This window comes from Gallus gallus, chromosome 2 (genome assembly GCF_016699485.2).
Source record: "Gallus gallus isolate bGalGal1 chromosome 2, bGalGal1.mat.broiler.GRCg7b, whole genome shotgun sequence".
NCBI classification, from domain to species: Eukaryota; Metazoa; Chordata; class Aves; order Galliformes; family Phasianidae; genus Gallus; species Gallus gallus.
The window spans coordinates 122,674,632-122,701,552 of NC_052533.1; the positions used below are offsets into that span (position 1 = coordinate 122,674,632).

Genomic DNA, 26,921 nt, shown 5'->3' on the forward strand with positions numbered 1-26,921 from the left:
CAAGTGATTTTTAGGTTGTGAAATATGACTAGGCAAGTAAGGGGAAGGGAAATCTAGAATGTGCCATAAAACTAACTGTTGAATGTGTGATTCCAGATATGCGGAGGATCAGGCTCCACATGGGCAGAACTTTGTCACGAGGTTGTTTCAGAGTGTCTTGTGGGCTGCATTGGGCATGAGGACTGAGAGATCAGAGGTAATGATTAGTCTAAGATATTTCACTGTGCAATCTTTGATTAGTAAGCCAAGGTGAGAGATTTATGTGCGCTGAGTACAGCTTGGAAATGGCATGTTTAGAATCCGGTAAATTATAGTTCTTCTAAGATATTTGCTGTGTTTGTAGAAACACTTTAACATGTCTACATTTATTGCTCAGAGATGCCCTCGATATATCGGATACAGGGAGGATCATAGAAATTTATCAGAGGGTGGAGTCTGTGAACAGTATTTTCAAAGCAGTTTCAAAGTTGAGTCTTTCTTGCGAGGAGAAAGTCCTCCTTTGATCTCTGTTTGTGTGTCATCGGTTTCTAAGGTGAAATTTTACCAATGTGAAAAGGAAATCTTTATTTATTTATTTATAATGGTACAGAATTACTGCTTTTCTGAAAGGAATACAACTACATCTGTGAAGTTGTTGGGTTTTTTTTTAATCAGCTAGTCAGAAATACATTCAATTTGCTATAACTAATTGAGAAAAATATTGTACCTTTGGTAGAGGCGTAGTCAGAATATATATAAGCGTAAGGGGTCTTGGTGTTAAGTGTGTTCACTTAAATTTAATGGTACTCCTGAGATCTGTGATTATTGCCACTATTATTGTTGAGAAATGGTGGAATAGACTTTCAAATCGGATTTGCATTGAACAGAAATTCTATTTAAATTCTTTCTGAAGTCTGAATGGAAGGAAATTATTTAAGAAATTTATTTGCATTTGACATGAGAATTTTTTTCATTCTTTTCTTGATTTTGTTCATTGTTATTTTTAGAACAAAAATCTTGCTTCCAACTGTAGATTTTTAATGTTATTGGAGAGGAGTCATCATTTCTTCCTCCTTCTCTCCCTGCTCCTCTTCTCCTTTCCCCATATTCTACTCCTGGTTTTGCCACCACCTGAAACTGAACGTTTTGGATGAGTGGTGATTTTAGGAGGCTGTAGGGATCAGAATCTCCATTTAGTGATCCATGCGTGCTGCTTTGATCTTCAGGAGTGTGAGGTGTGGGAAGGAGAGATGTTCTTGTCCATGGTGGAGCCTGCAGTACAGGGTGACAGATGAAGAATGTCGTAGCCTTTATTACAAAAGAGACAGCTCCATGGGTTGGAGAACATAAAAAATATCCACGTTTCTAGTCCTGCTTTCGGGACCTTTTTTTCTACAGGAGTAAGAAGGTTGTACCAGCAACGCTGTCCAATCCTAAAAGCAAGAGTTTATATATGTAGAGACAGGAGAACACAAAGGAAATGTCTGAAGCGTAGAGAACAAATAGGTATTTTTAATACTGTGATAGATGATAGTATTACATGGATCGTGACTGTATTCTATAGCTGTTGATAATCCTGCAGTTGGGTAGCTTATTAATCATTCTGATCAGACACTTTTTAAGGTTTCTAATGTGTAGGATTTTATAATCAAAAATAGCATGGCCTTGTTCACACTTTGTAACAAGTAAAAGTAACTAATGTCAGCACTGTTATTTTCCCATGACTCTTCAAAGAGCCATTTAGTATCTAGAGATAACATTGAAGATTTTAAACCTTATTCAGTAGGTTCAGTAACCAAACTAGGCATTTGTTTTGAGTAACAACAACAACAACATCTAAAAGATTTTGAAGCTGAGTTTATGCTGCCCATAGAACACCTTGTCCACTTGTAGTTAACTCTTGCACTTTCTTAAATATATTTTGAAAGCATTTTTCTTGTTCATCTTCAGCAGCTATTTTTCTTTCCCATGTAGGTTTTCTTGCAAAATAAGATCAAGAAAATTCTAGTGCTTTCCTTTTGTCATCTCTGTGTAAATTTCTTAGGCCTCTGGGTCAGTATTCTCACTTCAGTGACTTCCTACAATCTCCATCTCCTCCCCTCCTTCATCAAGACTGGGCAACTTGTTTAGTTTAAATTTAGATTATTTCTAATTTGAAATTTCTAAGTTCATGAAAACCTTCGCATCTAATGCGTTAAAAAAGTGATGGTGTAATCGCATCCTACTGCAAATTTGTCAGTCCCTCTGCTATGTGACTTCTGTACTGTCCCTGCTTAGTTACGTACAGTGTGTGTTTATGCTTCTTCTCTTTGCTGCATCACTGCCCTCCAAAAAGAGGTTTTTTTTTCTTTTACAAACAGTATTCTTTTAATTCAGTAACCTTTATTTTTGTTTTCTTCATCTTTTACTTTGAATCTTAATTATTGTTAGACTACTCTGTCTTGATTCTCCCAGTAATGCTTTATATGTCCTGCCCTTGTGGAAGGCAGTCTATCGCCAGTATCTTACATAATATCACTACTACTATTTTTATCACTACTTGAAATGCTTACATGATAGATTGCTTTTATATATATATATATTTCTATGACTACTTCAAAATAGTAATTTTCCCTTTAAAGGACACTTCCTGGGGGGATAAGCTTTTGTTGGTACTTCTCTTCTTTGATCATGCAGCAGCATTTGTTCTATATCCTGAACAGCCTTCAGAGAGTAATGGGTGTCTATTTCAAATCTCTAGATAAGAATCTTCATCTTGTATGATATAACTTGGCCAGCTTTTCTTCCTGAAGGCTTTGCTTACCTTGAAGGAAGACCTGTCCAACTCTTCTTACACTGTGTGCATCAGACAGTGGAGTGTCTTCTTCTATTCGTTGCTTTGGATTTTGAATGAAAATTACAAACGTGATGCGAGCAGGCTCTTTCTTCATCCATGAGAACCACCTGCATCAGGGCTGATTTGTTTCAAGGTGAACTTGGGTAGTTACTGATTAGAGTAATGGATAGCTGTCTAAAGCATTGACATGTTTTGCTTTTAATCCCTGAAAAAAGAAGCTACTAGAAAAACAAATTATAAAATTTTCTTAATCTAATTTAGGAAACTAAATTCTTTTTCCTGCCTATTAATTTTTATCAGTTCTTAATTCTTCATCAATTAAGCAAGGCTGAGGAGGTCTGCAGCTTTGGAATCTTCAAAATATGAAGTGACCAGAAACTGTAAATTCAACTGATTTGCTCTGTTGAGCAAAGCTATTTGGAATACAAAATAGTACATAAGGATTTCTTCATGTATTGTTTATAATAAAAATAGCTTATGCACTTGCAAAGATATTTTTCAATTTCTTTATCTAAATACTGTTTGACATGCATGCTAATGAGGTATTTTCTTTTTAATGCACTAAAAACTTGAAACTGTACCACTGCTGTGTAAATGTACCTGGATGTTCCATATTCTCAAGAATTTAAGATAGGCTTTTATTGTAAAAGGACATTGTAGGTGCGGAAGCAGAACACTGGGGCACTGATGGTAGAAATGTAGTTGTGTACACGTCACAGGAGCATGCAGTCCCACAGCCAAAGCAAGCTTCACTTTGTTTTATCTCCTTGCTCTGTTGGTATCTTACTTGCATTGTAATAATTTCTTCCCAGTCATTATAATCCTATTTCCCTCATGGGGAAAGATACAGAACTGTGTAGAGAATCCTCACTTCAGTGTTACCAGGATATGGGTAAATGCATGTATGCCAAATTCAGTTTGTAGCTTAGGAGCAGGCAGAGCCAGTAATTCAGGTTAGAGCAGGCTGTATGCCTTGCAGATAAATCAGCACTTGAAACCTGAGTAGGTTAGACAATGAACAGTGTACCCTGTCTATGTAAGGACTTTGACACATTTTTTTGTTGTTGTTTTCATTTATTTACCTTGATTTGTGTACCCTAGGAGTAGAGTTAAAAAGCAAATAAAAAAACCCACATTTTTAAAAAGCATAAAACAACAACTAGTTCCTCAAAAAACCATAGCAACAGGGAAAAGAACCTGTAAAAGTGATGATAATTTGGTCAGTTATGAAAGAATACCTAAACTAATGTTTACATTTAGAACTAGAGTGCAGAAATTGGTTTCTTGAGAAGAGTTTGAATTAGGTTGCCACAGAGTTGATTGCATGTTTTGCACTGTAGATGGCTTCCATATCAGTGGTCTCTAAAGAGAAGTTTGCAAGATGATCCATTGAAGTGTGGAAAGAAAATTCTACAGCTTGTATGTATACTTTATGTAAAATAATGGGAATACAATGCTAAGGAGAGGCCAAGAATTCTAGGTCCATAGGAAGGCGGGAGCATAGAAGATGTGATGAAGATAAAGTCTGGGGATAGTTAAGCAAACTGTCCAGTTCTGAGTCACCAGTACTAACAGAGGAGATAGGGACATACTTGAGACAGTGTTACGCAATGCCATGAAGATGTGTAGGTGACTGGAGCACTTCTCTTATGAGGAAGGGCTGAGAGATCTGGAACTGTTCAACCTAGAGAAGAGGAGACTAAGGAATCTCATCAATGTATACAAATGCCTGAAGGAAGGGCACAGTGAGGATGGAACCAGGCTCTTTTCAGTGGTGCCTATTGCCAGGACAGGAGGCAGCGGGCACAAACTGGAGGACAGGAAGCTCCTTCTGAGCACCAGGCAGCATTGCTGTGCTGTATGGGTGCTGGAACACTTGACACAGGTTGTCCAGAATCCGTGGAGTCTCTTCCTTAGAGAAGTTCAAAAGCTGCTTGGACACGAGTCTGAGCTGTAGGTGCCTGGGCACCCTCCTCTGGGTGGCCCTTCTTGGGCAGGAGTTGGACCGGATGGCTCCAGAGGTCCTTGCCAGCCTCAGCCATTCTGTGATTCTAGATGGGGAGTGAGAGAGGGGGTGGTTGTGTGGGTGAAAAAGAGAGAAATTAAGCATCAGTGATATTTAATGTATGTATTGACAATGGGACTCTCACGTGGTCCTGTCTCTTGTAGCATTGTTAGGTGTCCAGAGATAAGGGAGTATTCTGCAACACTATGGGGTGCACAGTGGCACTTGCACTTCTTCATTCACTTTCCAAGTATTGCAGTTCATGTGTGCGCAGTTAGTTGACAAGGAGGCCTTAATAGATTGACCCAAAGACATCATGGATTTAAGATAATACTAATAATGTGAATACAAGTAAACAACAAGAACATGGCAGAGCAGATGCTTCTCCTACTCCTAGTACGAGCTTTCTGTTGACCACATGATAAAGTAAAAATAATGGCAGCCTGGTCAGATCTGATGAGGAGTCAGAAAAAAAAATCAACATTATCATGAAGGCTTTTTGAAATATGGATGTACCTTTGCAATCATTAATAATTAACTTCATCTGAAATGTATATTGTACCTTAAGATGTCAGCTAATGTAGGACAATTTTAGCTAATAATATGAAGCACCATCATGACTAGCAAGGCATTTAAAAACTGTGCATCTGAAATGTGAAGGTCAACAACTACACTTTTCTCTGCATTATTTAAAGTCATGTGATATACAATCCAGTACTCTAGAATTTTTCACTACATTTAATGGTAAATCTTCAGATGCCTCTTCTGAAACTCTTAGATAATAGCAGAAGACAAAAGCTACGTACCATTAGAAAAACACTTGTTCTTCCTGCTGTGGTAAAAATGTCTGAAATAATGCATGGAAAACAATATGGCGGCAAACTAAAATATGTTCCTTTGCCAGCAATTGCTGTTAAAAAATCCATAGGAAATATTACTAAAGATTTGAGGGGAAAAAAGTTACTGAAACAAATTGCACCGTGTGTGAGATTTGCTATACAATTGATGTATATATGATGAATATATAGATGTCTTTAACATCTCAGTTTATGGTATTTGCTATATTCTGTTTCTGTAATGAAACATACAAGGAACTAAGCCACTAAAGGAAAGAATTACCAGAGAAGATATATTCATATCAGCAAATGACTTATTGAATAAAAACATTTTTTTTTTAATGGAAATAATGCGCAAATGTAATCACTGATAGAGTGTCTACTTCGTCAGAAGTTGTTTTTTTCAACTAGGCGAGGTTGCAGAAATGGCACCAGGTGTGAAATTCATTTGCTGCATCAGGCTATTGTAGAAAGGAATTTGGAGTCAGAAGTGCACGTGAAGTACTGGAGGATGTTATTGACGTGGTTATACTATGAAAGGAAGCCCTTTAAATAGCAGAGTCTTGACAATATTTGTGGTGACACGGGGAGTGACCATGAAGATCTTTTGTACGACGCAGAGTTTTGCTGATTATCTCATGGAGAGAGTTGTTAAACAGTGCAGTATTACATGTTAGGCATTTGCTCACCTTTTCTGTTATGAGAAGTGGTTGTTTACTTAGCAGATGCATAGAAACAACAACAACAACAGACTGTGTGACCCTTCCAGGTAATTTTTGGATGGTGAGGAAGTAGCTGCTTTGTGGAAGAAACTTGTGCTACTGACTATTTGGAAAGTAGATGTTTTGGAATGTTTCTTTGTGATTTTGTTGCCGGAAATGCTGCAAATATGTCACCTGTAAAAGCTCTTCCATGTAAAATTGGAAGCGATTTCATAACCTATTTTAAGTTTTTCAAATGAAGACTTTTGGTGCATTTTTGACCCACCTGTTAAAAACACAGAAACGCTACACTTTGTGTTTGGTTTTGAAGAACTGATTTTTGCCATCAGGGAAAATGTAAGCTTATGAGCCACACAACGTTAAAGCCAAGTATTGAAGTTAAACTGAATTTATAACCAGACCTTCAGGTGACTGCATTACAAAGTGATAAGCCAAGATTAAAAAAACAACAACAAAAAAAACAAACCAAACCAAAACAAAACAAAAACCGACCACCATGTAAGCATATTTTATCACGCTGCTCTCCCTGAGAAATAATTTTATTTTCAGTCGATTTTTTTTACCACTAATAAGTAAATAAAGAATAATAATACTCTTTATTTCTTCTTTATCTTGTCCTTTTTAATTTCTGTTTCTGTGTGTTTTATAAGATACGAAATATATTATTAGTACAGTAATACATTCATGTAGTTTTATAAAAGTATGCATACCAGGGGTGTGTGTTCAACATTTTTTTCACTGACCCACGTGCAGTCAGGTAGGTTTGCATGGCACTGTTGCATATTACTGTTGTTAGCAATTGATGTTCACAGAGCTAAACACGGGGCATTCATCCAGACAGTGCATTTTAAGCATGCATATTTTTATGGTACAAATAGAATTGTCTGTTAGATAATATTTCTAGTTTTGTTTCATGTGTAATGATTTGAAAGGAAGGGATCAGCGCTGCCTGTATGTCCTTCAAGTGCCGGGGTGCCCCAGCTCACATCAGAGCCATACCCTGTGAATGGTACCGTAGGGTGGTCCTTGCTAAATGCTTGCTGCTTTGATATGTGAAGAAGGTGGGCAACAGTGGTTGAGAAAGCTGATGGCAGGTCTAGGAATAGATTACAAATTGTCTAAATCGCTCATGTTGCTGCCAGGACAGCTTGATTTTTCAAGCATGTATGCATTTCAGATGTTGTTTCCTTGAAGTTGTTGGTGGTTAGCTCATCTGGATTATAAGCATACCTTTTAGAGATAGGAATGTTGATATCGCTGCTGTATGTTTTTTCTTTGCTTTAATAGTTCTGAACTTCGTAAGTGTAAGCATTACTGAAGTGCCTCTGCATACTCAAAGGCAAAGTGTGACAGATTTTGCAAAGTAATTGTTTTTGTTTTTGTTTTTTTTTAAACTAGTCTTATGAAAAACTGAGTTGTTGTACCAAAGTAACGCTTGGTGTCTTGCTAATTAATTGGATGTTTTAATAAACTGTCTGCTTTTTATTTTTTCTTTAGGCTAAAGCCTAAACTTCTGACATGGCCACAGCCTCACCAAGAACTGATACAAGTAACAACCATAATGGAAGGTTACAGATGCAAGTAACAGGCAAGTAGTGATAATTTGTGTCATAGTGGTTTTTAGAGGGAAACATTCTAAAAAAAGCAAGCTGAAGCAAATGTGAAAAATAGATCAGTATATTTGGCATTTTAATTAACTGGAAGGTTACAAGTAAGTGGATAGCTGTAACATACATAAATGAATTGAAGCTAGGTAGAAATGTTGAAATGAGGTGGATGACAGTTTAATGATCTCTTCAAATGAGAAAGGCAATGAGATGCAATACATTAGTAGGGACAGAGGGATTGTGCTTAAGAAGAAGTAATTAATGGCATAACATCTGTACAGAGTAACAACTACTACTGAAATTATACAAAAAATATTGGCAATTATAGTGAACTGCAAGTAAAAATGTGTGCAGTGTTGTAGAAAATCTGTCGAAAAACTGAAAGGGATTGCAAAATCTGCTGGCCATGCAAAAAAAGCCTTCATATACATATGTATGCATGTGTATATATGTTATTTTACCACTGATACATAATCTGAACTTTTCCAGGGATCCAGAAAGAATCTGGGAACTGTGAAGTAAGAAAAAAATATATGATTGGGAATATATTTAAGTCTATCATGAGCAAAACTTGGGAAAAACATCAGTAAGGTGCTATGTTTTTAAAAGAAGTTATATCCGAGGAAGGATGCATCATACTGGATTGTAGAAAGGTGACTGGGCTATCTGAGGAAAAAATACATCGTTGTACAGTCCCCCAAATGGATATTTTGTTAAATTTAATGAGAAATCCTTTGTGGGAAAACTGTGTGTAAAGGTAGCATGATGAATTGTTAGAATCAACTATAACTGATGGCACAGTATATCAACAACTGTAACAAACTGAGTTAAATAAACATCCTGTATCTTCAGGGCAGCGTATGCAGAAATTATCATTCTGATGTCCTGTTCTGTTCTGCTAATGATATAAGTACTCTCATGTTTTCCTGGTGCTGAAAGTTCTCTGACTTCAGGAGATCTGGTTCAAAAAGTGGAATGGACAGAAACTGTATGATTTTTTGGCTTAGTTTTCTGAAGGGTTATTTCTCTAATGGAAAGCAATCGCATAGACATATGGGAGGCTTAAGAGAGAAAGCATAGCCAGCAGGTATATACTGCTGTGAGTCCAACCATCTTGTCTTCTGACGCAGGTACCTGAAGTACCATTTGAAATGTTGGCAGCTAGGCTGCTGTTGGTTGTTACAGTAACATTATCAGCTGGATGAGGAAACAGGAGAATAGATTTGTATTCTGGAACACTGAGGATCTCACCAGTGATTTGAAGACTAAAAAAAATTGTTCATCCTCTTTAAATAAGGGACATTTGAGAGCTGATTTCTTATTTTTAGCAATGTGTTAAACCAGAGTTTAATCACACAGGTGGTACAGGTGAAGAGATGAAGCTCTGCATTCAGGCTTTTGCATTGAAACATACATAGCAGTGAAACATTTGTAACAGTGAAATTTTGAAATAGGCTTAAATTGCACGTAGCTTTGTCAGTATGTATAATTTGAAATAATGAAGTTTCTGTTTAAAAAAAGCATCAACATCAAAACAAAAAATGTCTGATAATCTCCCAGGTGTATCATACTTAGCTGTTGTTCAAGAGAATAGTTGGAAGAGAAAGAATTGTGAGAAAATCTAACAGGCTGTATGATTTTCATTTTTTTCCATAAAAATAATTGTTGTGCTGTCAGTCTTACCCATCCTGCCAATATGAAGAGAACATATCGTGCTTTGTTTGAACTACCTGACAAAGTAGTTCTTGAAAATGAGAGCTACCATTTTGAGACTGACCTCTTTATGTTTAGCAGAAGTAGGAGCGGATGAGGAGTAACATTGCTGTGCTGTGTTCCGTATGCTGTGCAGGTGGTACTTTTTGTAGTTTTCAGTAAGTGTGCTGCTGTAGGTAAAGCAATGCATTTTATTAGTTTCTAGTGCCAAACTGAAACGGAAAAAGAATTGGTTTGGAACAACTTTCTACACAGAATTAACTGCAGACGGTGAAATCAAGAAAACAGCAAAATCAAGTAGTTCTTCAAATCCAAAGTGGGATGAACAGCTGACAGTGTAAGTAGATTTATTTTTTTACTTTTATTTTGGTTATTTAATACTATTTATTGGCCTGTCGTAGGCAAATATTTACTCAACTTGGCTGGCTACATAACTTCTATCTTTTGCTGAGTATATGCACACATAAGATGATGTTTAATGAAAATTCTTTCTCAGTGCTCATGATGTTATGAGAATATATATATGTGTGTGTGTGTGTATAGGCACACACATTTTTTTTGGAGGAGAGTGTTCCATGTATACAGTTGCTGTCCACAGTATGCCCTTAATGCTTGTTTGCACTGTGGACATCTCAAAATTTCTCTCTAGAAGATGTTAGTAATTATGTCATTCTCAACTTTAAAAGGAAGGAATTCACAGCTTGTTCAGTAGGTTATGAGGAAGGTCATATTTCCTTTAAATTTTCTAATGAAGGGATGTGCTTACAGAAACAAGTTGCTGTAAAGTGGCTTTGCAGCTTTTCCTAATATTTAAGCTGCTTAATGTGATAATAGCTTAATTTGGTTTACTGTGCTATAGATGCAGATATACCTGAATATGACTGTGAAGAACTGGCAAATCTTGCGCAGTATAATTGGCTAGAAAGCATTATTGCATAAGCAACACTGGGTCTGGTAACAACACAGCTACTTTCAAAAGGCACTGAGCACTGTACACATTACAGCATCTGACCTGCCTTTGTGTGATAGCCAGCTTTTTTAGTTACAGGAACCTAGTTTGGTTCTGGAGAATGGGGAGTGGTACTACATACCTAGCTTTGGGGAGTCATTTACTTGGTAACACTATTATTTGTTAACTGCAGATCTGTGGTGAACCATGTAGGGTGTTCCTGTGTCATGTTTCTTGGTGTTTTAGTGTAGTTGAGCTTATTTAACCCTCTGCAATATTGCAAAACTGAATGGTATAGTCTTGGGCCTAACAGTGATTTCCAGGAGTTATTACTAGCACAAGTATAGAGCTAACACAGAGACCAGAGCTGCTGTTGAGGAGGCAGGCTTGATTTGGCAGGATTTGCTGACTTGATAGGAATGAAGTAATTTGATGTGCATAGTACAGCCTAACAGGCATTCCATCATCAATATTACCTAGGATGTGTTACTTATAGATAAGGTATTCTGGTCCACTTTTCCTAAGTCTGCTGGAATGGCATTATCGACTCATTTGACCAGTCTTCCTGGGGATAAATGAACTCTCCAATTAACCAAATTCCCCTGATCTGAAGGGGATCTGCAAGAGCACCAGCAATGCATTCTTTGTGTATTTTATTTTATTTTTTTTAAATCTGATCTTTCAGTAGGACTTCCATGAGAAGGCAGCCTATTCAAAACACAAAAATATACTCCCTTACGAATTTCTGCAGAAATGATCCATGCTGTCTAACATGTTGAAGGGCCAATAGGGTTACCTCTGCTGATGGGGCCTGGGGACAGTTTTTAGCATTATTTTTAGCAATGCTGATATACCTTCACATTTGTAGTGCTGGCAGGTATGTGACCTTGGACGTCTTGCGGTACAGGGATTCTGCTCTGTTTTTCACAACCAAGAAGCGCTCTTATTGTAATGGAAACTGTTCTGTAAAACTTAGTCTCCAGGCCTAGCATAGGTTCTTGTTTTCCTTCTTGAGCAGGGGAGAGATCATTGCCAAAGTTTGTAATAATATTACTGTAACTGAGGCTTCCCTTCAGTTTTCACTATAATTTCGCTATTGGATTGGTTTTCCCCTCTGATTTTTGTGAATATGCTTTATGGTTTTATATATATTTGTGGATTCATAAGTAATGTTTTATCAGCACTTTCATGGCAAGTTGACTGCTGTGGTGTGGGTTCCTGTTTGCAAGTAGCTGATGGGTCGTATTTTCTTTTCTTTTTCTAATACATGGTATTTTTCTTCCTAGTGACAGACAAATTACTTTACTTACCATGTTTTTATTCACGTGAAGCAGTGCAAACTTTTAGTTAGAATTCTAGAATAGTGAGGAATAAGGAAAATATATCTTTCATAAATAAGACATACTGTTATATAACTGAGAGTTGAAGTTTGTATAGGTTATTCTGACACTCCCCAAATTCCTCATGCTACTTGTAGTAATGTACGTAAAGCTTGATCTCAAGTATAGATGTTGCAGTGTTTACAGTGTTTTATTAATTAAAAATTTCCCTTTACATTATGAAAACTTTTTTCACGTAATTAGTATCAAGAAATACAATAAATATGAGAGAATGAACTAAAGTCAAACACTCCCAATGAGAACAATGAATACTTTTAAATCTGTATATATATATATATCTTTAAAAATGTATTTTATATGCAGGAATGTGACTCCACAGACTACGCTGGAATTTAGAGTGTGGAGCCATCACACTTTAAAAGCAGATGCTTTATTAGGAAGAGCCACTGTAGACTTGAGACAAGCTTTGGAAATACACAATAGAAAATGTAAGTTGTCCTGAAGGATATTTTAAGTAGAACTGTTATTACTAATCTTTATATCAAAACTGGCAAACAAGCTACTAACTATATGTGTAATTACAACTGATTTTCAGTTGGTGTCTTTACTTGTCTCTTATGGCCATGTCTAACTGTGCTATTGAGAACAATTGAAACGTAACAATGAGATATAATAATTTTGAAGCAAATACCAGAGTCTGAGTTACTACTAAGTAAAAGCAGTAGTGATTAAATAAAATGTTTTGTGGCAAACTAATTCATAATTTGCTAGAAGATCTGTTTTAAACTTGTTTTTAAAACAAAAAAAAGTCTAAAGTTTTTTTTACATTGTTTATGTTTTTCTTCTTTGGATACGTATTTTTCCCTCATAACTTAACTGTCCAGAGAACAAACCACTGATAAAAGAATCAATTGAGAACTTCTTTTTAGTACATTAGTGATTGTTGTGTTCTATGTAACTTCTAAAATTTATTGTCTTTAATAGAATTAAAACAGGTCTTCTTTATTTTGCTTTTTAAACTTTTTTTCACAAATACAAGAAGATGGTGAATCCACACTTTAAATTCCACTCCAGAGTGGCAGTAGAATTCCAGCTAAACCAGCATTTCACACAAGTTCAATATGCAAACTTGAAGGCTCATTTAGGGAGGTGGAAGAAAAGATAGCTTCTGCTCAGTTTTGAAAAAGCTTCATTTTTCTGGTTCTTTGGGAAAATAGAAACAGAATCCAAAATCCAGTGGAATTTCTTCAGCTGTATGATGAAGATTCTGCACAGGATTCCATAGTTAAGCAGAAAATTTGCTTAAATTAAATAAATAACAAAATCCAAAAGAATACCTGATAGTGAAATGTATTGCTATTAAAATAATCCTGCAATGTCAGGATGAAAAATAATTGTAAAAATACTGTTACTTTCTGTACGTTTTTCATGTGTGAAATTTTACGTTGTACCTATATCAGAAGCTGTATTGTATAGCAATATAAAAGCAAAATATATATATATATATATATTACTGGAGATCCAGGGGTTGTGCATCCAACAGTTTGGCAAATTCTTTCAGGAAATGGTTGTCTGTATTAGCTGTACATTGCACTAAAGTTAATTTATATGCAGTGCTTCTGATTTTGGTGTGTCAACAGTTCAACACACACTGAATTACTGAGTAATTCAGTGAAAGATTAATCTGGTCACTCAGTTATTGATTGAAATGCAGCAGTTGAAAGGCCCTTTATTGAAAAAGTAAAGGGGAAGTCTAAATGCAGAAACTTTAGAATTAGTACTGTTGTTTTCTCCTGCTAAACGCCACTAGCCTTGAATTGCTGCCCTCACCCCTCCCAGCTTTTTTGCAGGCTCAGTTGGAGTACAGCCGTTGGTCTGATTTTGGAAGGTAACCTTTTAAAATAACAGACTGTGAACAAATCACCCAGAGCAGAAATGACAGTTCATGAATATGCTTCTTTAACAGCTCTGTGGTAGGCTGGTTTCTCCTCCCTCTCCTTTCTCTCTAGACCAATAGTTCTGTAGATTTAGCAGCTTTGTGCTTACTGCAGCAGTTTACAGTACTGCAAAATCCATCTGTAGAGTCACAGTGGGTGTTCACTAATATCTGCTGCCCAACAATGTGGAGTTCAGTCTTCTTTTCAAAGTAACATCTTGGGTATATCTGGCAATAGCTGATGCTAGCATTCCCTGTTTTTGTGTTTGGTAAGAAGAGAAACATATGGAAGTGCTGGTTTAGTGCATGGATGTACAAGTTACACAGTGAGCTTTAACTTTGGCTTGAAATGTTATCAGATTGAGGGATATAGTCTGTTACATCTTGAAAAAATAATCCTTTAATCTGAGACCACAAATACTAAAAGGCCTTAACCATTTTAACCTGATTAATGTGAACTCAGAGCTTACTTTGTTTAGTTGTCTGACATGTAGTTTTAAATGCTGAACTGGTAACAGTTGATTTAGAGAGAGTTACGCAACATCCACAGCATGTTTAAACTCTGGATTATGTGCCTCTGTGTATACATCTGTGCATTTCTTATCAGTTATATTGAATTATTCTACTGCCTCATGCATGTGTTTTTGTTTTTTGTTTTTTTAAATCTAAAAACAAAAAGGCTTTTTTTGGTGAAAATATTTTCTCATTTAATTTTCGGTTACTTGAGGTATTCTCTTTGTTACTGTTTAATCCTGGGAGTTGGGGTCGATGAAAATGCACTAACTAAAGTTAAAAAAAAATAAAAATAAAAAAGGAAAGGAAAGGAAAGACTGTGCAGTCTTTGTATTTATTCTTTCCTCAAAGTGATGTGCTTTTCAACTGTGTCTTGTAATTACTTTTGGAAGGTGATAAGAGAAATAAGCATAAGCTTGAGTTGGAGAATAAGGTTCCCCATGACTTGTCACATGTAGTCTTTGAATGTGTCGTTCACAAGTTGTTTAGCTTTAAGCCTTCTTGTGTTATGTAAGTAGTGCACAATTTCAGAAGGGCTTAGTGGAAGTAATAAACCTGGGAAGTCATTTACAATCCAGTACTGAAATTATATGGATCCTTTTGTATACCTGGAGCATACTGTATAAATAAGCTGTTTATTTTTACAATAAACTATGCTTCTACCCACAGCTGGTCTGAATTTCATAGTTCCTTAGTGATTTCTATGTTATTCAAATCATCTGGGTGTGACATTTTTTACAGATATATTTTTTGTGCAAATATATCTTTTTTTGCTGGCAATGTTTTTTTAGTATTGCTTAGGATTTAATCTTTCCCTTATTTCTTCTCTCCTTTTCCTTCCCTACTACCCCAACTTCATTTCTAGTGGACAAGGTGAAAGAACAGTTGAAATTATCATTGGAAAACAAGAGTGGCATGGTGCAAACAGGCGAACTGACAGTTGTGCTAGATGGCTTGGTTGTTGAACAAGAATCTCTTACAAATCTCAGTTCACCAGCAACCAGTAAGTTGAAACAATTCAGTCAATATTTTGATTAATATTTCAGACAGATTTAGTAGAATATTTCTATTGAATTTTCTTTGTTTTTACTGTTCAGTAGAAGTTCAGCAAAATGGAGAGGCTGTGCATGAAAACAGAGATGCTTCGGCAAGAAGTACATCAAGGTTGGAATTTATTTTTGTGTTTTAGACTATATGTTAAATATGTCAGCAAATTTTATCAGTTAACATTTTTTTGTTTCTTAAGGTGACAGATCTTAACTATCAAACTCTTAATTATTTTGCCATAGGTTTTAGAAATACAGTTTGTGTAATAATTACGTAATTCAGCTTGGCAATAATTAAATTTACAATTTGTTTTTCCTATCCTGTTAAAACCTGCTTTCCAATAATGCATGATTACCTTTTGAATGTGTAGCCCTCTGAAAACAGATTTCAAGTGGCTTGAATTCTTTATGAAGTCCTGCAGATGAGATTAAGGGAGCAGTGAGTGGCACAGGGTGGTTTTGTATACTTAGTGGATTTGTTTTCTTTTCTGGTGTCTAACGAACAGTTTCTGTTCATGTCTACCAACTTTTTGCAACATACCATCAGAACAAAAGGAAAAAGAAAAAAGCCTAAATGACTTCCTCCTCACCCAGTTCCTTTTTCAAGGTTGAGATCAGGAAGTTGTTGAACAGACTTGTACTGTGTTTAGGAAGCAGTATTTGGAATGCTGAGCCACCGAGTTTGCCAGCTTCAACCTGACATGGCAAGAAAAAAGACTTGGAGATCAATTTCAAGCTTCATTCTTGAAGCCACCATCTTTATACAAGTTCATGGACTGCATTCAGAGAAATAGGACTAGTCTATTTGACTTCTCAACCACTAGTGAGTTGAGTAGGCCAGTGTATCTCGCTGTGCCAGTTACCTTGCAGTCAGTGCAGGTTATTTAAGTTTTTTACTTAAAAGATGGTGTGAATAAGTATACGGTTGCTGTGCATTTGAGTGACAGGAACGGATTTATCCTTGTACACATTATTATTTTCTTCTTTCCTCGGGCAGTGAGCGAAAGTTATACTCATAGGCGGTGCTTTGGAATGGTCCCTAAAGTGTTTTTGGAAGATGTACACATCAGTTGCTCCCACTCAACTCTCTAATATCTCACAAAGTAAAGCTGAAGTGGAAATTAGAAATCTTCTCTAAGTGTCTGAAGTTCTTCAGGATTTATGCCTTGTTCTTTAATTGTTTTTGTCTTGCACTTGGCTGCTGTCTAGGCTGCAAATGTGATCTTATAAACTACTCTGAATTTACTCATTTTCTTTTTGTATTTCTTTTGTATGTTATAGTGTAGGATTTGGGTTCTGTGCATAACTATTAAATGTGTTTGTACTAATCTAAGCTGATGGTTTTTTATTTTTATTTTTACCAAGATCTGCTTGTGATGTTTCTAATGGGAATGACAATCAAGTACCTTCAAACTCTGTAGTACAGAATGCATTCTGCATAGAAGCTGTTAATGGAAACAACTCACCATCTCCTACACATATTGCAGCCAGACCCAAAAATACACCTGTACCAAAACCACTTGGAGCTGAGCTTGTCAACAGCACTGGTAGGAATGGGAGAATTATAAGAACATTTATGTTAAGGCTTTTTGTCTAATTGAAATTAATCTGAAACTGAATCACTTTTTCTGCACGTTTTTAATTAGATTTCCAAAAATATTGAAAAGATGTTTCTGGACTTGAATTTATAGTCTTGTATTTCCACTCCAATATTTTTTTTTTTGTAGTAGATCCATTCTTAAGTGTACTATCTTTCATACTTACCTGTGAATCCTCATATTGGATGAAGTAAGGAGTAAAATATCCAGAACTTCCTTCTCTGTCCCAGATTACCGAATGACATACTGATTGTTGGGAGGAAGACTGAGGTTTCCTTCATGTAATTAATTTGAATAACTCCAGTTAGGTTTCTTTTGCTATAGGATAAGTCCGCTGTTTAATGCTGTTAGGAACTGCTGTGCCTAGAGTTCAAATGTAGATGCATTTTGCTTTCCATTTTTTCCAAAGCTATGCTGTTTCTAAACAGATATTGGCAAAATAGTAAATTTCACACTTCTCTTAAACACAAAAACTTTGAAACTTATCGTAATTAGGGGAAACATATGGTACAGTAAAATAACTGAAAAGCAGGTATTTATTTTTGTTCTTCAGGCAAAGCTTTGCATCTGATCATGTTTTTAAGGCACTTTCCTCAGCTGATTGGGTGAGATTACAGTGACAGCAGAGGAAAAAGATACTTTTAAATAGAAAGATGCAAGCTGTTAATAAATAGGAGAACAGAGGCTGTTAAGCTTCCTCTGATAGAGTGGAAAATATGGGAATGGTGGCAAGATGGCGGAAACAATGATAAACTTTAAATGGTAGTAATTAAATTAGGCCTCTGTGAACCATATCTCTTTTTAGAGAACTTGAATTTCATTCTTCTCTCTTTTCAGTTGAAGGCCAAAGGGCATATATATTATTTAAGCACTGTTCTCTTTTTCTTCAATTGCTAAGAGATCTGTTTTAAATTGGAATTTGAATTGTGTAATTGCAGTAGTAATTGATTTGTTCCAATAGTAATATTGATGAAATCATCACTGAACTGGCACTGAGACAGTTTTCAACTACTGTACTGGTTAGTGAAGACATTTTTATTTTTAGGAAAAACATAAAATGAGTCTTCAGCATTTGTTGATCACACGGTTTCTTTTTCTCTTTTTCTTTTTTTCCCCCCCTTTGTACTTAGCAGAATTGTAATTTTGTATGATGTTGCTGGAACTGCTGTTTTAGATCTAATTGGTGAGGTGATCAGGTGGTGTATCATAGAATCATCATAGAATCATAGAATGGCCTGGGTTGAAAAGGACCACAATGATCATTGAGTTTCAACTCCCCTGCCATGTGCAGGGTCGCCAACCACCAGACCAGGCTGCCCAGAGCCACATCCAGCCTGGCCTTGAATGCCTCCAGGGATGGGGCATCCACAACCTCCTTGGGCAAAATGTTTTACATATCTGTTTTGGAGATCAGCTTACTAAAAGAGCTGATGATTTGTCAGTTATTTTGATCCTAACTTCATTCTGTAATCTCATTGATTGTTTCATGTGGATGAGTTGAAATTACTTTTTAAAATGAAAGTTGAAAGTTAAGCTGGCTTTTTTCTATTTTGATAAAGTTGTTGCTGTAGCTAAAGCAGACATTTAAAGAAAACTGATCAGATTCTCTGTTGTTATGATTTTTTTTTAATCTCATGTTTTATATTTTGTTTAAATAATATGAATTCTTGACATACCTTGATGTAGTTCATCTGTTTTATGTGAACTGGAAGCAGTGATGTATTAGCCTGGAATAGCTGTGTTCACAAATCAATGCCTTTTACAAAGCTTACATGTCTCCTACTGCCTATACCATCATGCTTGTTATTATGTGTAGTAAGCAAATATATGTGGCCTAGTGATAATTCCTTAAAGAAACTGACTTGCTATTTTGAATACGTTAATGATTACTGCTTAATTGTGGGTTGTTGTTTTTTTTTTAACAAAAAAAAATTGTGCGTGTGTGTTTAAAAGGAAGATGAGATTTACAATTTCCCAGTATCTGTTTTTGCTTTCTGAGAAAGCCAGGAAATGTTGACATTATATAGCAAGTAGTATTGCGTTATTGCAAGTACTAAGTAGTCCTGATTTTTTTATTTGTAAGAGTACTGTACAGGACTGGAAGAAATGAACTCTTTAAAACGATGAAACACTGTTTTATAGGCACTAGTCTAGAGTTAAATTTTGCACATTTCTATCAATAGGATTATGAGTGTAGAGAAATCTTAGTATTTTGGCCTCAGTTCTTAGAATTGGAAGCTGATAATGTGCTCTCAGTTAGAAAACCACTTGAAGTGTGTCTTGCGTATGGTATTTTATCTAGAAGAAAAAGATTTACAGCTCTAAATGAGGTACAAACTGGCAAGCTTAAATAGAATAGTCACCAGTTGGTGTTGATTTGGGATTCAGAAAATGAAAGCTATGAATGATATTGCACTACTTCACACAGTGTCCTTGACTTTTAATGGGGTCATATCAACTACTGTACCTGATTTCACTAGTTTGAGGCAAAATCTTGTGCCGAGATACTGTTCTGCTAAGATGTGCAAATGAAGGAGACAGGCTATAGCAGGGTGTGTTTTGGCAGGACAGTGGGGAATGGTTTCAAACTAAAAGAGGGGAGATGTAGATTGAATATAAGGAAAATGTTTTTTGCAGTAAGGGTGGTGAGGCACTGGGACAGTTCGCCAAAGGTGTGCCCCATCCCTGGAGACATTAAAGGTCAGGTTGGACGGGGTTCTGAGCAACCTGATCTAGCTGTAGGTGTCCCTGTTTATTGCAGGGGAGTTGGACTGGGTGACCTTTAAGGTTCCTTTCCAACTCTAGCAATTCCATGACTGTGACTGGTATTGAGGGATTGCCAGCCAAGTAGGCTTGAGAATACTAAAGCCTTCTTAGCCCATTTTTCCTCCCAAATCTGTCTGCCTTAAACCTTCTATGAGATTATGTTTGCTTGACTTGGATGACATTTGTGTTGTTCTTAAAAAGGCAGAATTTCATTTACTTTGATTCTATTATAATTTTCATAATTTTTTAGTTTGCATCAATCGCATAAGTATACTGGATCTGCTGGGATGGAGTTAATTTTCTTCATAGCAGTTTGTATGATGCTGTGTTTCGGGTTTATGAGCAAAACCATGCTGATAACATGGTTATGCTTTAACTGCTGCTGAAGTGTTTCTTCACAACGTGACGTCGTTTTCTGTTTTTCATTCAGCCTCTTCTCAGCTGATGAACAGATTAGGAGTGCTCATGAGGTTGGGAGTGGAAACATCCAGGCAGATGACCTGGACCAACCAAAGAGATGTTCTTTGTCATACAATGTCAGGCTCAGCAATAAAAAGGGAGAGGAGAAAGTTTGGGGTGGTTAGTCATTTCTGCATGGGAACTGGATTGCTATCATTCTATCCATGGGAGGTGGTAAATGATTGCCTTCACATCACTTATTTTGTTTTGTTGTTTTTGTCATCTTTTGATTCTTTTCTTACTAAATATTTTTATTTTGCTTTTTTTTTTTTCTTGCTGTTACTTGTGTTCTCTTCCCCAGGCACGCTGTGGGTGGAAGTGAGTGAGTGGTTGTGTGGTGCTTAGCTGTCTATCATAGTTAGCTCACAACAGTTAGCAAAATATAATTTTTTAGGACATATTGATCTTGTTAGGGATGCTGGGGTGATTTTTTTTTTTTTTTTTAATGTGATACAGAAGATGGTATTTGCTTTATTGTAAAATTCTGTATCTCAACTCCTAAGAGGGTTAAAAAAAATAATAATCTGTAAGAACTGCCTCTTTATTTCTGCATTACATGTAGCTACTTGGCTCCCAATGCTTTTCTTTCCTGTCATGCTAATCAAGATATTTTTTTGAAGTTGGTACAAGTTCTCAAGTAAGGCAGTACTGTTTCTTGGGAAGTGAGTGTTTACTTTTTGCTAATCTCAGGAATAAGGTATAATGTTGTATTGAGCAAGACATGCAGAAACTAAGAAATAATTTTCACAGGGAAGTATAGAGAATGGCTTGCAGACTGTAAGTTTTAATTACAGCTTTAACTGAAGCTAGTGCACTGTGGCCTTTTTTGTTTATCTTAGGCAATAATGTTACTTATGGCACATAGGTGTGACTTGAATCAAATAAAGGAATATGTTTAATGTAGTTTACTCCAAAATTCTGCCCAAAAATTTTTACTCTTTGGAATCTGATATGCAAATATTCTTATTTCCCATTTCTCAGTTAATGGTGAGACATCTTCCTCTGCACCAGAAACTGGTAATTCTTCTGTCTCTGAAGCTATGGTAGGTTCAGAAGAAGCTCCCATGTCTACAGATTGCACTAACACTACAGCAGAACCTCAATCAACAGAAGAAGCAGCTAGTTGTTCTGAAAGCCACACTTCTGCACTATCTGTTGCGTCCGCTGGACTAGAAGCTTCAACTACTACAGACTGTGCTCAGCCTAATACCAGTACAGCAGCAGATGCAGCAAAACCAAGGGACTCCTCCTCAGCCTCAAGTGCATCAGGAGATCCTGTAAGACAGCAGACTGTTAATGCTGGTACAGAACCTTTACCACCAGGGTATGTGGGCTTGATTTTATCACTGTTACTGTGTTTTGTCTTAGTTAAAGAAATCGCAGTTTAATTCCATACAGGGGTTGCCAAATGCAGATCAGTTGGCAGAGATGGGGTTATACGATCTAAAATGAGGTTTGTACTATTTTATAACTGACTGGTAGCTTGTGTCCCAGAATCTAGCAGCTGATCATTTATTTGCTGAGACGGTAATGTGATCTAAATAGAGGAATTTTGGGGCATTATGGTTATGAAGAAGTTTCAATTTATATATTCAAACTTACTTAGGTCATAATTAATTGCTGCTTTGGTTCTTATACTGTGGGTATGTAGTAGGGACTGAAATGTAAAGAAACAAAAATGAATAAAATAGTCTAGAAATGTAGGTTCTTTCAGTGTAGGTGCGTAATAATAATGTTAAAAACACAGTGTGTGTATGTGCTCTGAATATCTAGAAACTTTTAGTTCTCCCAAACTGAAACTACTGCTGTAGTCCTAGACCTTAAATGCAAAATCAAAGATGAGCTTAAACATCAAATAAAAACATAATATATGCTCAAATAGATATACTGATCTCAATATAAATAAATTAAAAAAAAATTAGATACCTCATGTTTGGGTGAAAAGATGTCTTCATTAACTAGTTGAAGATGCTGACGTTTTTGTAATAATCTAAATATTTACTATTTTAGCATCTTTTTTAATACAGAAGTAGTTACTTGCTGGAAGTATATATACACTATGCCATAATAGCTGACCTTTCTTAGATCTGTCTTGTATCTGCTCTCTCTGAAACAGGTTCAGTAATTAATTAGTGACTCTTCACTTGAATTCCTGTAGGTAAACATGAAAATAGAAATCTCAAAAGACAACAGTACTGTAGATACTTTGTTGAGGAAATGTCTCTGGGTTCTTAATTTTCAATTATTTTGACAAAGGAAATTCCTTACAGGAGGGAATTTCTATTATTTCCCCTCCCCACTTTTTTTCTTTAATTATATGCGTTCCCATTGGCAGGGTCTTGAATTCAGACCTAGTGGACACTATGGCTAATTCATTACTTTGTCATTTTTCCCTGACTGTGTTTTCTTCCTCACAAATCTATTTGAATTTCCATTACATTTAGCTTTATTAACTCTGTAACATGATTCTACTCCTCTTTTATGACTTTATAATCTTGGCATTTAACCTCTTGAACTACAAAAGCATTTGTAGAAATTTTATGAATAGCAAGTAGAATGTTCTGCTTGCATTTTTAGGAGCTAAGTAATTATGTTTATAAGGAAAACATGAATCTAACACAAGCAAGATCTTCAGCTCATTGTCTAACGTGTATTAATGGGAAAGGAAATGAGGATAAATATTGCATCATGACAGTCCTCAGCAGCATGAATCTCGAATTGCTCATGTTTTATCTATCTTCATTGTAAGAGCTTTGCAACCAAAACTGAAGAGATAATCCCCAGGAATATCAGGTAGAGATAAAGGAATCTAACAGAACAGGAAGTAGATACATGGGAGAGTTATCTGCTAGCACACATTTGAGGTTCATTCTGAAAGATCCTGTTGTTTGTTGGATGAGACATGCTTGGAAATGCAAAGAATTTGTTTCTGAACTTTTTAAATGAAGCATCCAAAACTGAAGCAGAAAATTACTTGTCTTCATTTTCAGATACCTTAAATTGAATTTAAAAGTACTTCTGAATATCAATGTGTGTTCATTTTAGGTTCCATGTCACTTAAAGAAGTCTTTATGGTGATACTCGTTCAAGCAGGAAGTAAATGTATTCTATATATACTCTAGTATGCATTGCCTTCGGTGTTTTAGAATGAGATTTGGATTGTAGTGTGTTCATTCAGTAGCAAAATGTTTTTTTGGCTTACTGGGAAATAAGCCCTAGGGAAGTCTTTTCACCTTGACTTACATGAAAGTCTTTTTTGTCCTGAAGGTGGGAGCAAAGAAAGGATCCTCATGGTAGAACCTATTATGTTGATCACAATACACGAACTACAACGTGGGAAAGACCACAGCCCTTGCCTCCTGGGTACTGTAGATTTTTCTTGATTTAAAATTGATTATGCTGCTACATTCTGTTTTTCTTCTAATGCAAAACGAACAAACCCTACTGTCTTGGTTTTAATAAGCAGCTCATTGAAAATGTGTCATATATTAGAAATTAAGAAACATGCAGTTAGCTTATAACTGTCAATTTCCATAAGAATATAGGTGTATCTATACGTATCTCATTCTGATCATTTGTTCAAACACAGCTGCTAAATTATGTTGTTCTTCGTTTAAAACTTAAGTGTTTCTTTAAAATGTAAGTGTTAAAATAATGAAGATTTTACCATCTTTACGTAGATGGCATCACTGGTGTAGTGCAGTGGTTACTAACCTATGTTTCCCAGGCACTATTGGATTTTCTGTGAAACCTGCCAATATTGATCATTGTCACAGGAAATTACACAGTTAAAACTGAGGTGATGTCAAGAGCCAAGGATGCAATTGCCCGAATGTTTGCCCAGCGTGCTCTGCTCCCCAGCCAGTAAAGCTGGGGAGTACTTTTGTGTACTTTAGAAATTAAGATCATGCCTATCATTCCAGTACTTCATTCAAATAATATCTAGGAGCTTAGCATAAAGAGAAAATGAGCTATGCAGTATTACTGGAAAATTTACCTGTTAATGTTTGTGTTTTTTGATAGCTGGGAAAGAAGAGTTGATGATCGTGGAAGAGTTTACTATGTGGACCATAACACCAGAACAACAACATGGCAGCGACCAACAATGGAATCAGTCAGGAACTTTGAGCAGTGGCAGTCTCAGCGTAATCAACTGCAGGGAGCTATGCAACAATTTAACCAACGATACCTCTATTCGGTAAATTTTATATAAAATTTATAAATGACTGGAGAGATACAGATATACTTCCCTTTGAATCGTCTCCCTAACTTGAGCCATGTGAACTGCATGGTACTTAAGATTTTTTAACCATAGTAGTAACTGGTAAAAGTAAAGCACTCCCTTAAATGAAAAGGAGTGTAAAAGCTGGATTATGAGCACTTTATGTATTAAATGGCGTTCAAAACACTTTAGTGATTAGGAATCTCTCATCAGTACAGGTGGTAATTCTTTTTCTTTGAGCTCATTTTGAAGCTTAGGGACCTGGTTCAACTCTGGAATTTCAAACATGGCTTTCCATTTCTCTCGTGTAGTTGCTCACTTAAATCTACTGAAAGAAACTATCATGAGTGGCTTCAAAGACTACATTAGCCTGGAGAAGAGAAAGCTCCATGGAGACTTCACTGTGGCTTTTCAGTACTTAAACAGGGCTTAAAAAAATGGGGAGTGACTTTTTACATTGGCAGATAGTGTTAAGACAGGGGGGAACAGTTTTAAACTAAAAGAGGAGAGATTTAGATTAGATGTGAGAAGGAATTTTTTTTTTTAACTTGGAGAATGGTGAGGTGCTGAAACAGGTTTCTCAGGGAAGCTGTGGATGCTCTATCCCTGGAGGTATTCAAGGCCAGGTTGGATGGGGCACTAGGCAGCCTTATCGTGTGGGTGGCAACTCTGTTCACAGCTGAGGAGTTGTAACTAGATAATCTTTAATGTCCCTTCCAATTCAAGCCATTCTATAAATCTATTATATGAGTTATTGAGACAGTTTTTTTTCATTTCTGACTAGATAAATAGAACAGTTTTTATGTTGGCTTGTTTTTGTTTCTGTTTTCCTCCACGGCACCTCTGTATCACTATTCTAAACACTTCATTGTAAGACTTGAGCTCAGTCTCTTAAATTAAGATCCAGTCCTAGAGTCTTCACAAGTGATACATAGCACAGCTGGAGTGCTTTAAGAAGAAATATCTTCATTTTGACTTCTGATCTAGGTCTGTATGCATTGGGAAGCCTAACTTTCCTCTAAATTTGATAAGCCTGTTTAAGGTATCCCCTCTGAAGTAAAGGATGTTGCAGTATTCTTGTGTTTAACACTTCTCAGCTTTTTGTTACCTAATTAGACATATCACCAGTAATTGCAGAAGTATTTATCACCACTGATTTTCTTCATTTCTGTGCTGTGCATCATAGTCTATTTATCTCATATGATTAGAAAAAGATAGAATGATTGAGTTTGGAAGGGCCATCTTTGTGGCCCTTCATTGGACCCTCTCCAGTAGCTGCATATCTCAACAGTACTTCAACTGTGGCCTCCCCAATGCTAAGTAGAGTGGAATGATTACCTTTCTTGACCAGCTGGCAGTACTTTGCAGCCCAGAATAAATTTAGCCATCGTAGAGCAAGGACACATTGCTGGCTCTTGTTAGAGTTGTCCACTGTGACCTTCAGGTTCTTTTCTGCAGAGCTGCTTTCCAGCTGAGTGGCTCTCAGTCTGGATTTGTTCCTTGGTGGGTGCAGGACTTTGCACTCATTCCTGTTCAACTGTACAAGGCTCCTGCCATCACATTTCTGCATTCTGCCATGTCCCCCAGCACGACCCTTTGATGTATAAGCCCTATCACTCTCAGTTTTATGTAATCTGTGAATTTACCAAGGGTTCATTCTACCTCATTAGTATCATTAATGAAGATAAAAAGCAGGGCTGGACCCGGTATTGACTCCTAGAGTACTCCATCTGTTACTGGATTCCAACTACTGACACGACTGACAGCTACTTTATGGTTCTGACTAACCAGTTTTCAGTCTGCCTTGCTGTCTTCTCATCCAGGATGTACTTCAGTGGCTTGTCTATGAGGATCATATGGGTAACAGTTTCAAAGAAAGCCCTTACTGAAGTTCAGGAAGATAATATCCATTGTTCTCATCTATCAGGCCAGTCATTGCATCGTAGAAGCATAGCCGACAGTTCAAATGTGACTTCCACTTAGTAAATCCACACAGACTCTTTCTGATAATATTCTTGTTCTTCACGTGCGTGGAAGTGGTTTCCAGAATTAGCTGTTGCATTGCCTTTCCAGGGACTGCAGTGAGGCTGATCAGCCTGTGGTTCCCTGGATCCTCTTTCTTGCTTTTTGTGATAAAAGGCATTTGCTTTCCTCCAGTCTTCAAACATTTCTCCCAGTTGCCATGATTGACCGAAGCACTCCCCTGTCAGGGCCCATGGATTTATGAATGTCTCTGACCTGATCTGACTCCACCAAGGGGACATCTTCAGGGGCTTGGACTAGATGATCTCTAGAGGTCCCTTCCAACTTCTATGATTTTGTGACCAGACTTTCTGCCTGGTCTCTGGGACCCTGGATTCCTAAAGGCCAGTCTTGCTAGTAAAGACTGAGGCA

The 26,921-nt window shown here is 36.6% G+C and overlaps 1 protein-coding gene across 18 annotated transcripts in view; it reads left to right on the forward strand.

Annotated features, from left to right (window-relative positions):
- The window catches only part of WWP1 (WW domain containing E3 ubiquitin protein ligase 1), a 61,419-nt gene that overhangs the window by 15,437 nt on the left and 19,061 nt on the right, over positions 1 to 26,921 (forward strand). For 8 of the 18 annotated variants that reach the window (XM_046920213.1, XM_040678199.2, XM_046920225.1 and 5 more), the window contains 10 exons: positions 97 to 196; positions 7,876 to 7,966; positions 9,897 to 10,035; positions 12,351 to 12,475; positions 15,302 to 15,439; positions 15,534 to 15,600; positions 16,848 to 17,029; positions 21,287 to 21,629; positions 23,573 to 23,668; positions 24,329 to 24,503. In XM_046920213.1, the coding sequence (XP_046776169.1) occupies positions 7,897 to 7,966; positions 9,897 to 10,035; positions 12,351 to 12,475; positions 15,302 to 15,439; positions 15,534 to 15,600; positions 16,848 to 17,029; positions 21,287 to 21,629; positions 23,573 to 23,668; positions 24,329 to 24,503 (1,335 nt within the window). In that variant the 5' untranslated portion in view covers positions 97 to 196; positions 7,876 to 7,896. Of the gene's footprint in view, positions 1 to 96; positions 197 to 7,875; positions 7,967 to 9,895; positions 10,036 to 12,350; positions 12,476 to 15,301; positions 15,440 to 15,533; positions 15,601 to 16,847; positions 17,030 to 21,286; positions 21,630 to 23,572; positions 23,669 to 24,328; positions 24,504 to 26,921 lie in introns of those variants that run through there. The other 10 variants (XM_046920235.1, XM_015282811.4, XM_040678173.2 and 7 more) reach the window with 4 other exon arrangements.